We start from the raw sequence: 13,633 nt of genomic DNA, 5'->3' as shown, positions 1-13,633 counted from the left end.
CAGCAGGTTCACATCTCAGTGCTCTGACACTTGTGTTGATAAACTTCACTTATCTTACAGTGCTGAAGTTCACTACAAAAATGCTAAATCATTCAATGCCAAAGTGGTTAATAAATGGTTGAGATCTGCCATTTGATGGTAGCCATAAAGTCAAAAGATCAACTATGGCACATGAATTGGGTGTCTTAAGTGGTTGCTGTATGTAGTGACAGTTCACATTCAATGCAAGGCAAGTCATTTGTGCTTCAGTAAATACAGTTTATTTCAATGATTGCTACATTTTAACTTGTGCATATCTGCTTATTGCATAAATCATAACATAGTGATTCATGACTTGTATGATTCATTCCTTTAAGTATATACATCACTACTAATTAAAGCTTCAGCTTCACCTATTTTTCTTTATACCTATGCTACATGCCAAGCACATCAGTTTCATAAAGTACAATCACTCTTAAAAAAGGGAAACTAAACAGTGCATTATTATCATTTCATCAATAAGAGGACAGCATGAACTGCTGTCAAGTCCCAACTACTTTTTTTTTTAGTGTGTTGGATGGAAAGTGGAAAGAAATTCATTGCAGTTCACTTCAAAATCAGTAGAACATCCAGAATCCATTCAGGAAAAGGAAGGAAGAGCAGCTTGTCAAAAGTCCTGAAGGTCTGCAAGGCAAGCATCTTTGTCAAATGATACAGCCGGAGAGAAACATTAATTGCAGCAAGGCTTCTTCATATACTGGAATACAGATGAGCTCAACATGAAACTTTAACTTCATTATGTGACACTTCTTTATGCTTAAACCTAATAAATGCTTAAGATGCCTCCTGCAGTGATCGATTGGCAGTGATTTGTAAGTCAGAGCTCACTGTGTGCCTGCCATTCTACGGCAATTTCATTCACTATAGGATTTAGCTGGTGTTATTTTTATAAAACACACTGCTAGGAGCACTGCAACAATTTGAAAGCAGCGAGCTTGAACACAAACACGATTATAATTAAAACTGTGAAGATTTAAATCCTTCAGGCACCTATAAGACAATTGGTATAATTAAAGAAAAACTAGAATAATTCCTACAAGAAACCAGAGGCACACAATAGATTTAATTGTCCAGACACTTAAAAACTGTATACGTTCAGTGGGGAAAGGCAACAATAGAAATGGTGTGACTTTACAGAGTCTGTACAATTTGCGGTTGTGTGTACGTTTGATGGTATTCATTTTGTATACAGATATACATGTGTGTGTGCCTGCTTTGTGACTGTTACATGATTACTTAATTACTGTTCTCCTGTAAACAAAAACTAAACAGATAATCAATAGAATAACAACTGCTTGTACAGAAAGGCAGTTAAAGCCACCTTTAACAGTTAGCTTTGTTTCAAAATGTATATTAAAGTGAAAGTTAAAGTTTCAAGGAGATCACACATTATTGCACTTCTTATGTATAAACATTCCATTGTGTATAAAACATAAAAAAACAGTTTGGAAGCAATAATTTCCATGATTTCAAAAAAAAAATACATTCTAAAAGAACAATTTGGCGATGATTACCCTTCCCAATAACACAATGTAACACTTATCCATGTGACAGATTGCAGTTTTTTACAGGGTGTGTCTTTTACTGCCCTGTTCATACTTAGAGAGACATCCTGTCTGTGCTGAACATTCACTTCTAATGTACTACACTATCTGTCCGGAGGAAAAAAAAAGTTTCACTTGGTAGAAGGCAAAGGGCAGATAAGTGCCGAACCACAAATAAATCAACACAATATAGCTAGAAAAACAAATCATTCTTCTGTTACCCCTTCTTCATTAGTATATTAAAAAAATGCATTCTTAATGTTAAAACTGATAGTAAATTGCTACTACACATTGTTTTAATAAGGGTTCACTGGAGCTTGCCAGGTCGTCTGGTTTTCATTTCATTCTGAGCTCTCAATTAACTTAATTATTCACTCTTTTTACACATGTGAACATATTTCATATCTTTTCATATTTTTATGACAGTATAGTTTTTTCTTTCTTTTTTGTAGCAGAAAAAAAGAAGACCATATATAGAACATTTGGTTTCTACTTAGATCAAGGACCCGAAAACATGGCTTAACTGGTCCCCAGAGGTTCAGAGTCGGCTTTACAAGGGTAATTACATATGTTTACTTAGTTGTTTATTTTACAAACTTGAATTGGTTTGGGAAATTACATATAGGAGTACACCCTGTTGAATTATATTTGACTATTTATTTACAGAAAACATTCTTGTAAGCAAATCTCTTTTTAAGTTTTAATTAATATTTTACACATTTAAAGATCACCAAAGAAAAAAAAAAATTATCTTTGGTAGATATCTTATTAAATGTTCCATTACATAATACCATCATGCCAAGATTCAAACAAAGACATTGTGTATGCTGTGTACAATTCAAAGAAGTTCAGATTCCAAATCCCAATCACGAGCATTACAAAGTAAAGCCAGAAAAGACATGTTAATATTTCATTCAAATTAGAAATCAAATTAATAATTGTTAACTATTTATACCATAATATAATTCTGCAAGATTCAAGTAACTGTGAATGCTGGAAATTAGAACCTCTGAATGTGCAGTCTGAATCTTGGTCTCTGGATCGCTCAACTTCATTCTCCACTTCAGACAAAATCTGATATTTCACATAACTATGTCTTCATTTTAAAGAATATTTGTCCTTCATTTTCTGTAACAGTGCTCCTCATTGTTTATGCATTGATGTAAAGCTTTTAACTTGTTATCAGCTATTTGAGGTACACTATAATGTTCTCGTCTAGCATCTGATTATTATATAGTGTATTTAGACAGAAAAATAACTTCGTACCTACATTTTGGCCCCTAAAATAATTGTAATTACTACTACTGAGTTAATAATTATATAGTGCTATATATTAATTTATTTTTGTTTAAATACAAGCAGTGTTTTACGCTAGTTTACAAGCACACACAATAACTGCAGGAGTTTAGGTTACATACAAATTTAAATATTGTAAAAATAAAAAAGTGCCAACAATTTAAGACCGATATTTTATCCCAAGGAAGCAGAAGGCAGTCAAAATTGGATATTGTTGGAAGACTGTCTGGTAGAAAGTACAAAATACAACTGAACAAAATATACACTGTGTGTTAGGCTTCACTGTTTAACCTGTATGGGAGATTTGGGGAGGCAGTATCTAAAAGCTAAAAACAAAGTGCCCTGGTATTTTAAACAAATGCTCATTTATAACATTTTAAGGAATTTTTCCTTATCACTCTAGGCAAAATATCACAGATGTTCACGCTCCAGTACAGAGTTGACTGAAAGATAACAGATTTTACCATTTGACTACTCACTATGCTTCACTACTCCCCACTGTTGACTTCACTAAAGGATTCTTAATGAGTCAACATATTATTTTATTTTTTTTTGGTTTCACACTAGCAGCACATTAATAGTCGCAGCTTGACATCTTTTAAAAGAATTTAGCAATACAACATGACCTGGCTCATGTACCCAATGAAAACTTGAACTATTACCCTCCTCCAAATAAAGGGCAAAAGACTTCCTTACTAATTTGACATATAATTCATACTTACCTCAAAGAAGCAAGAGTGTTGGGGAGATGGGATGGGGGAATGCCAAACTCAAAATATTTTTTTTTCCACTTGTAACTCGAATGACTCATTTAGGCAAAGTTACCACATCAATATATCAAGTATTCTCATATGGCACACATTATGTATTATGTGAACATGGCACACTGTATTTCAAGTGGGCTTTGATTCTGAATACTGGGTAGAAGAATTATTTGTAGATTTTGTTCAACACTTACCCACTTACCCAACTAAGATGGTCAACAATATAAAAAGGTTAACCAGTAACAGCAGCAGCAGCATGGAAATATATCAAGTAATGGTTAGTAAATAAAATGCAATACATTCAAAAGCACCCTCTTCTTCCCAGGAAACACACTAGTAAAAATTTTCTCTGTTTGTTTTTGCACATAATTACTGTTTAGAAAATTTTCCCGCTTTACGGGCTGGTTCGTAAGGCACCCTTAGAATGCTGGGAGTTTCTTCCATGACTCGTACAAGGAGGTTGTCAATGTAGTTTTCCAGTTCACGTATGTGGGCATCTTTTTTTCTGACCAGCTCCTTCTGTTTGATCAGTTCTTGAACAACCTCTTCAAAAGACAAATTGCGGTATGATGCTGTGGTACCAAAAGGATTTCCTTCCTAGACAATGTAAGTACAAAGAAGGGTACATTGTGAGAACTTGTGGCAAGAACATTCAAGCATGTAAGAAAACAGGAAACAAGCCAACAAAATGATTTTCATTGACCATGAACTGTTACATGTAAAAATATAGAAAAAATGATATTGTACTTGTGTGTTTTTGGGAGCATTACCTGGCTAGACAGAGAAGGAAGCAAACAAACATATAAATAAAAAACAGGACTAATAATCCATCAATTCAGCCAACCGTATCTAGTTCAGGGTCACTGGGATTGGAACAGAAGCAGTCAATAGGCGGAGTGGTGACTCTGAGACTAGGGATCTGCACAGTGCCGGTTCAAATCCCGTAAATGCCAATAGGGACTCTGCTCTGTTGGGTCCTTGAGCAAGGCCCTTAACCTGCAATTGCTGAGCACTTTGAGTTGTGAGAAAAGTGCTATATAAATGCAAAGAATTATTAACAGAGTAAAATAAATGGTGTTGTAATTTACATCTACTTTTTTATCATGCTTAAAGAAATTACATGTAATCAATATAAATATGAAATGAAGGGAACTAGGAAGCCTTGGAATTACAGACCTTCATAAATGAGATGAGAGAAACAGTGCATACAGAACAATTCTCGTGGCTCTTACTGGAGTGCTACAAAACAAATGGCAGGAATAGGAAAAGGGATATACCATATACCAGTTATATTATAACTCAAGAATTCAACATGGAGAGGGTTTTCTATATTCTATAGGTTCAGGAAGACTTACAAGTAGACCTGTGTTTACACTTAGATGTTACACAATTTCAAATTGGTTAATGGAGAAAAAGATCCCAATTAAATATAAAAAATATTTAAAAATGTAACAAAATGTGAAAAGGCTAGAAGAGAAAGTACATCTTTATATATGCTATAAATCTACACACCAGCCATAGCAGCAACCAAACTCTTCTACTGTAACTTGCTAAACTGTATCTCCAAATATACAAGACAGTAAAAAAGAAACAAATTAGGATTGTCTATTCAGTTCATTATGTTCATGTGGTTAGCAAAGCAAAAACTGTTTAAATGTCAAACCTTCCTCACAAATCAAAGTATGTTTCAGGTTCTTGCCATGCTTTGTGATGAGTGGTTCCAGATTTGCACCTTGAATGCACTTCTCTTTAATGTCTACCAGTGTCCTTTATTTTATGACACATTACTTAACTGGAAGAATTCTGGTAGATTACTTTCATTGATCACTTTGAGAATGTTGAAAAGCTTTCTATGCTCAGAACTAAAGAAGCTGAATTTCCTAAATCTGTCAGAGTTAGCCATTGTGATAAGAATACACAGGAGACATAATTTTTTTGTACAGTTGTATTCGGTACAAAGTCCAAAACAGAACTAATTAATAGGTGTAAAGATGGCGGCTATAAAGGCCAAAATCGGAAGTGACGTCATCATGGGGGCTGGGACCTTGTGGGATTTCCTGTGAACTGTCTGCAGAGGATTGAGAGAGAAAGTCGGTGCACCTCACCACCTCCTGGTCTGGTGTGGAATTATCACTATTCGGGCTCATTAGCTGCCTCCCATTCGCACATGTATGACACCATGTATTTCAATCTTCCAGTGCAACCTTTAAGCTACTATTTCTTTTATTGCTTAGCATGGTGACCAGAAATGTACAAAGAACATCCGATGCAATTTCACTTGTGTATTATACAGCCTTAACAAGTATCGTTAATTAATAATAAGTATAATTTAAAATTTAATCTGATCTTTAAATTGCATTGCTTGGAGAATGGGACTGCTGCTTCAATGTAAACCCTGTGTCTGCTCTTTTATCTTTAGCCAAGTCAGAAGTTGTTTTTTTTTTTATGTAATTTTAAATTTGTTTAAAAGGGGTGGCTGTTGTTGTTTGTTATTATATTTCTATATTTCCTGAGCTTCTGTAAAAGCTAAATGTCCTCTTGGGACAAGTACAGTACTAACCAACTTTCTATCTATCCATCTATCTAAATGTCATCTGTTCTAAAACGCAGGATCATTGGATTCACAGGTTACAATGGTAAATTAATATAAACTAAAATTGGGGTGAACAATTTAAAATACAGTGCATATAAAAAGGATATCAGAATTTAGTTAAAAAAAAGGCCCATAAGGGACTGTATTGGGTGAGCATTGTAAGGGTTACATTTTTATGTGTTTGTATAATTTAAACAATGTACTGGATGATTAACTTAGATATTTAGAGCAACTGCTTCTGCATACCACTGTCTTTTAAACATATTCATGTTCTTCTATATTTCAGAGAAACTACAGATGACTTGCACCACAATACAAGCAAGTCAACCCAGTGCCCACAGATGTGCAAGTGGGCAAACATATTGGCTGCTGGATGCATATTGCATACACACACACACACACACACACACACACACACACACACACACACACACACACACATATCTATCCATGCACACTTACTGAGAAAATTATTGGCATGGATTCACCAATATGTTGAAAAAAACTGCTTTGAGATTTTGGTCCATGTTAACATGATTGCATCTCGCAATTTTGTGCAGATCTGCAGATTTTCCGTTTCACATATACATAGACCAAGTCACTGGGAAGACCAGTGAAGAATACAGAATTCATTCTCATACTCCTGAAAACACGTTCAAATGACTTTTGCTTTGTGAAATGGTGTGTTTTCATGCTAGTAGCTATTAGAAGATGGATAAATTGTGGCCAAGAAGGGATGCTCATGGTCAGCAAAAATACTCAAATAAGGACTAGGCAGTGGCTTTCAAGCAACGTTTGATAGGTATTAATGGGCCAAAGTGTGCCAAGAAAACATTCCCCACACTATTACACCACCAGCAGCAGCCTGGACTGTTGATGGAAGGCATGTGGGGTGCATGGATTCATGTTATTGGTGCCAAATTCTGACCCCACCATCTTTGTGCCTCAGCAGATGTTCAAATTTATCAGGCCAGGCTACATTATTTCAGTCTTCAGCTGTCCAGTATTGGTGAACTTGTGCTCAGTACAGCCTCAGCTTTCTCTTCTTGGCTGACAAGAGTGAGATATGATGTGATTTTCTGCTGTTGTAGCCCTTCTGCCTGAAGGTTTGATGTGTTTTGCATTCTGAGATGCTTTTCTGCTCACCATAGTGTTTATATGAATTGCCATAGCCTTTCTGTCAGCACAAACCTGTCTGGCCATTCTCCTCTGACCTCTCTCACCAACAAGGCGTTTCCATCTGCAGAACTGCTGCTCATGCTGCTTCCACATGATTGGCTGATTAGATAAATAAATGGATAAGCAGATGTACAGGTGTTCCTAATAATTTGCCCAGCGAGTGTACATATTTTGGAGGGTTCATTATGGTTCCGGTATGTTTTTGCATTTTTTTCATTTATTACAACTTCTGGCAATTTTATTGCACTAATGTATCTGCTAAGGATGCTAATAACACAGAAAGTATTTCATGATAAGAGTTTAGAAAGCTTGTTAACTAATCTTAATACTAACAGCTGTTATCAGGCCAGAAGCCAAGAGGTGTAACCCCCTGGAAACTAAGACTATAAATCGTAAATGATTCAAGCCTTAGCATGCACAGTTCATGTGACCTTCAGCAGACGTCTTAAATTAGTAGTGTAACAAATAAATTAAAATGGGAAACAAGTGAGATGCCTTGGGATAATCATGTTCAACCAGGAAAGGTGTAAATATAAAATAAGGAGTGTTTTAATAAATTATTAACCAACTGGTCGCTAGGTTTTTTTTACTAGATGTAGTAAACACAGGCAGTGTTGGCTCTCTAGTGATTGATGAGTTGCAATGTAAATCATGATGTTGCCAATTCAGTCTTCGTCATTGGCATTCTTTATGTTTCTTAAGAGTCTGATAACCTGTTAGTAGCCCCTACCCTTGTGGACTGCCCTGGATAAAGATATTAAATAAATACTTGCTAAACTACAGTAATTCACTTTTGAAATGGAATTAAGATGCCTGCTAAACATTGATTTCTATTTCAAACACCATCTCACCAGGAACATTTACAAGTCAATTACAGCAGTTTCCAGACCTGGCAGGTGAAGTGACTTACTGCTTGTGATTTACAGTGCAGTGCATTTAACCACAAGGGGTGTGCGCTGTCTGTCTATAAGCAATGAGAATTTTGAAGGAGAAAATAAGTTGGCAAAAGCCATTTAAGTGCACAATGTGGCTGCCATTAAACCAGCCCTGAGTAAGCCTTCTAATGCTGTGGAGTATAATAATCCTGTTTAGAGGTGTAAAAACTCTCTGTGGAGGCACTAGAGCCTGTTCCTATTTTCAGTTCAGCTACAGAAATAACCCTGGTTACAGCTCTGGCTCTGTTTGTATAACTGCAAATTAGCAAAATATGATGCACTTGGATACAGTGCTACTATAGTACTGAAGTAGTCATTAAGTGAGCAAAGAAAGAAAGAAAGGAGTGAGGGGGGTGGGAAGTGGGGTGGTGAAGGCCTTGAACCTTCATAAACACACAGGCAGTGCTTGTTAATGTAAAGTAACAAATTGTTTCCCAGGGGAACTCATTTTCTCTCTCTCTCGGATAGTGGCGTTAGCTGATAAGATGAAGGAGTTTGTTTCCATGAGCAAGAGACACATCTGCACAGAAAAAAAAAGTTATCCACAAGAAATTCCTTTCAAAGCTCTTTAGGGAAAGAAAGCAAATGTAATCCCAGGCCACGCCCTCAACTTATAGTTGGTCCAAAGAAGGCACGTTTTCGTGCTCCATTACAGGCATGTCTCACGATTATCACTCTATGTTTTACTGTATGCTTGATGAATGTTTTCTTGCCTTCTCCATACACTTCATACACAATTTTTGTGTATTTTGTTTGTTGTTGGTGAAACTCATCAGCTGCTGTTCTGCTTTGTCACATATATCCCATCCCACCTGGCTATGACCAATGAAATAGAATTGGCCTGCAGAAGTTACAGTAAGGGTCAAACAGCTGCTAAATACTGTATGCAAAAAAGACTTGCACCACTTAGATGCGACTGTGGTCACCATCTGAAACGAGAAGAATCTCCCACTGAATCCTTCAACATACAAAGGGCAGACGAGAGAAGCTGCTATAATGTATAATCAGCCAGGGAAGAATATGTTATATTTCAGCTGATGTGTTCATTTATAAGTAACAGATAAACCACAGGCACACATTTGCTCTGATGTTGCTCTGCTAAAGCTTCAAGTGTTAACTTGAGGAGTCTGTACAAATTTACAGCTCCACAATCAAAATGTGCTTTTGCAGTGAATATGGCATGTCTTCTCTCTAGTACATGCACATCCAGGTAACAAAACTTGCAAAACTGGGACTTCCTGCTATCTTCACCCAACTATGCCTGCTGCTGCTAAAATCAGGGCTTGGTTTCTTACTTTGTGCTGCATTGCAGAGAGTATAATCTCAGGACGGTTGTTGACTACAGTATGTTCATTTTCTAATTTCATTGGCGATACCAACACACAAATATTCAAATAAATATTATCTTCTTATATAATACGCTACCGTGGCTGTCCGTTTGTCTGTCCACGATTTTAAATCACCTGTAGCTCGCAAACCGTTTGACCTATTGACCTGACATCTACTGTCTGCTTTAGGCGTGATGATTGACCTCCAACGTTATTCCTCTTTTTATTTTATTTTATTGTAGAATCAGCTCTTGGCAGCGGACAGCAGGGCGGCACATGTGTATGTCTTCATATCTTAAATCATTCTTGAAGCAGACTGAAGACTTAACTGCCTGCTTAAGAGAAAAATTAAGGAAAATGTACTAAGTAATTGCAACATAAACACTGACTTATCTTTTAACGCGAAAAATGCTGATGAAAGAAGAAAAGCGGGCCGCTAGGATGAAGAAAAGAAGAGCTGCTCAGGAAGCAGCAAGCGTATCAACCTCTGAGCAAATGAATGCTAAATGTACAGAGAAAGAGGATGAAAACTATAAATGCTCAAGTCAAGTGTATTCACTGCACGTTATCATGCAGTGTGCCGTTACTGGTTTAATATAAAACCATTCCACAGCAAACATCACCTCAAGATACTTTACAAGTGTCGTTGCCTAGTACTAGTAACTATTTCTCTGTTTATCTATCTATATATAGAAGGGTCTGCGGTGGGTTGGCACCCTGCCCGGGATTGGTCCCTGCCTTGTGCCTTGTGTTGGCTGGGATTGGCTCCAGCAGACCCCCGTGACCCTGTGTTCGGATTCAGCAGGTTGGAAAATGGATGGATGGATATAGAAGGGTAAATGAAAAAGTAAATGCAATTTGAAAATTATACCGTAACCCCAATGGATAGAATCTAGCGCAATACAACACATTCTCAATAATAATAATTCTTTGCATTTATATAGCGCTTTTCTCTATACTCAAAGCGCTCAGCGATTGCAGGTTAAGGGCATTGCTCAAGGGCCCAACAGAGCAGAGTCCCTATTGGCATTTCTGATTGCCAGTGCAGATCCCTAGCCTCAGAGCCACCACTCAATGACTTATGGGTAGTTGCAACACACACAATGCAGCACTCTACCGTTTGTTTAGTTGAAGCCAGAGTCAAATGATCACTGACGTTCCACTGGATTGCACCAATGCTGAACAACGCACCGACGCGAGATTTCCTTGGGTAGAGGGAATGAAACCTGCTAAAATTCGACAAAGGATGCTGGCTCAGAATGTAAATGAAAACAGCATGACACAACAAATAATTTATGAATGGGTAGAAAGGTTTAATAACAAGCATAACCAATAAAGCTCCATGTGGCTGATCATCAACATCGCACACTCAAGCCCACGTCGACATGACAAATGCCTTCATCAGAGACGACTGACAAATTATATTTTCCACTGTTAATGCACATTTGGATATCAGCTATGAATCTGCACATACCATAGTGCATGGTGACTCGGGGTAGTGCAAAGTTTGTGCAAGATGGGTACCCAAATAGCTTACTGATCTACACAAGGCAACATCCTGCTATATTTGTTACATGTGACATAATTTAGAAATTGAGATTTGGGCAGCCAGACAGTGACAGTGTGAAGCACTTGGCCATACATGCACTTCATTTTACTGTGTACATCATATGTGACAATAAATCTGAGGTGCAGTAAATTGATTACACTACTTTTTTTTTTTAATTTCATAGTCGACCTGTTGTCGACCTGTGTATCATCATCGAGTTTGCAATATCAATCAGTGATCAGCTTTAAGAACTTTTTGAGGTTAAGAAAAACGCAGATGGAATTAAAAACACACACACACAAACCATAAGTTAACCGATGGAGCCAAGCTATGATTCAACAGAATGAAGCAGAATTTTTTTCTATAGGTGATGGAGGTGCTGCTTTTCAGAATGTGATAATAGAGGACAGGATGGTGCTTTTGAGTGAGTAAAAGCAACTGGTAACTTTTTTTTTTTTTTTTTTTGTTGGTAGACATTCATCCACACCCACTGTATAATCAGCCAGCACTAGGCTTTTATGCTAATGTAGAGTCAATATAGTTTGAATAAATCAACTTTAAATCACCTATGTAATATTACAAATAATTGCTATTGGTGATGTTCTTTAATATGGAGTTCTGCTGAAATTCCTTTCACACCACCAAGAACACCCCCAAATTCTGCCTATCCACCAACTGTAAATGCTTTCCACAGTCCATGCTGTTCATGGTTTGTTTATAGAGTTCAGTTCATTACCTGGGCCATGTAAATATGCAACCTTCTGTTTGTAAGTTATAGTAAAACACAATTCTTTGTTAGAACTTTATTGTCTGGCTATGGGTATGGCAAAAAAAGAAGCTTGAAGATACAACTGACAGAAAGAACAAAGAAATGCTTGAGCGAACATTATAAATAAATGAGAATTGAAAAAAATTATTAATAATAATTTATATATAATCAAATTTCATATTATTCCTACTGAAATTCTACAATGACCATCAACAAAAGCCAAGTTACCAGGAAAAGCAGGAAGGCAAAAATATTTTCATTATGGGCAATTACATGTAACATGTCCAACAGTAAGCAAACAAAATTAGGCCCTGGTTTAAAAAATAAATAAATAAAAATATTGCATACAGAAAAATACTTAGTTACAAATTACTTCTGATACTATACATCCGATTAACCATCAGCACTATAACTGAGGCACATTGTCTTAGACAATTTCCCAGGCAAAGCCTGTTAACACAACTAGTTAAAGAATGACATGGTACAAACAAAAAAAAATACTAATGTAAATACATAAAATAGTAATTACTTGGAGAAGCTAAAAAATACTACAAATTGGTAAACGTCAAACCGGAGGATTCCCTGCATCCTGTGGGTGCTGTGGAGAAGACACAACTTAAGTCATAGTTTTAACATGAAAATGTAAAGAAATCATTACCCTCACTGGTCTCGTCTTTCCACCCTAGATAGAAAAAAATAGTCAGTCAGGCATTTTCCAACCCGCTATATCCTAACATAGGGTAATGGGGGTCTGCTGGAGCCAATCTCAGCCAGCACAGGGCGCAAGGCAGGAACAAATCCCCGGGCAAGGTGCCAGCCCACTGTAGGGCACACCCACCCAAACCAAGGACACATTAGGGACAATTTAGGATCGCCAAAATAGCTAGCTGAAAAGGTAGTGAAAATGGGAAACTACTACCGGCACACATACGGCTCTGCAAAAGCAAATATTTTCAAAGAGGAAAACAAAGTTTATGTAGAATGATATCTAATCAGTCATGTGGTATTGTAGCTCTTAGCTGTCCTGGCCTATACAGGGACTCAGGCTGCATTTGTAGCCCAACTGTGGAAAAGCACCACGAGCGAAATTTTAACTTAGCAGCATGAGACCTCAAATGGATGCACAGCTAAACGATAAACCACTAATTACTGTTAATTAGGACACAGAGAGTTTATTCTTGAATTATTATTTATTATTGAGTTATTTATTTGTATTATTTGTTTTCTTCTTATATCAAAGTGTGCTTGAGTGTAGCAATCATAACTTATAGGTCTTTTTCCATAAGAACAACTGTAAACCTACTTTTTCCCATCCCTATATATATATATATATATATATATATATATATATATATATATATATATATATATATATAACTTACGAATTAAGCATCTGAAGATTGAGTGTTAATAATTATATATATATATATATATATATATATATATATATATATATCAGCAAGGTTGAAAACAATCACGATCCATTAGGTTATTTTTGTTTCACTGTGCTCTGTTCATTCTGTAAATCTGGTTTACTTTAAAAGTAGTGAAGGCTCCATTTATAATTCAAGGTCACACCAAACATTTACACTGCGGTCTACCCCAAATGAATGTTTTTGGATGATCTCTTATCAAGA

At 36.5% G+C, this 13,633-nt stretch overlaps 1 protein-coding gene across 1 annotated transcript in view; it reads right to left on the bottom strand.

Moving 5' to 3' along the window:
- Positions 1-237: 237 nt before the first annotated feature.
- LOC114647323 (rab11 family-interacting protein 2) overlaps positions 238-13,633 on the bottom strand; it is a 156,803-nt gene continuing 143,407 nt past the window's right edge. The window contains exon 5 of the mRNA XM_028796011.2: positions 238-4,240. Within this exon, the coding sequence (XP_028651844.1) occupies positions 4,013-4,240 (228 nt within the window). The 3' untranslated portion in view covers positions 238-4,012. The remainder of the gene's footprint in view (positions 4,241-13,633) is intronic.

Source organism: Erpetoichthys calabaricus, chromosome 2 (assembly GCF_900747795.2).
Source record: "Erpetoichthys calabaricus chromosome 2, fErpCal1.3, whole genome shotgun sequence".
In the NCBI taxonomy this organism is placed as follows: domain Eukaryota; kingdom Metazoa; phylum Chordata; class Cladistia; order Polypteriformes; family Polypteridae; genus Erpetoichthys; species Erpetoichthys calabaricus.
This window is presented reverse-complemented; position numbering and strand designations above follow the sequence as displayed.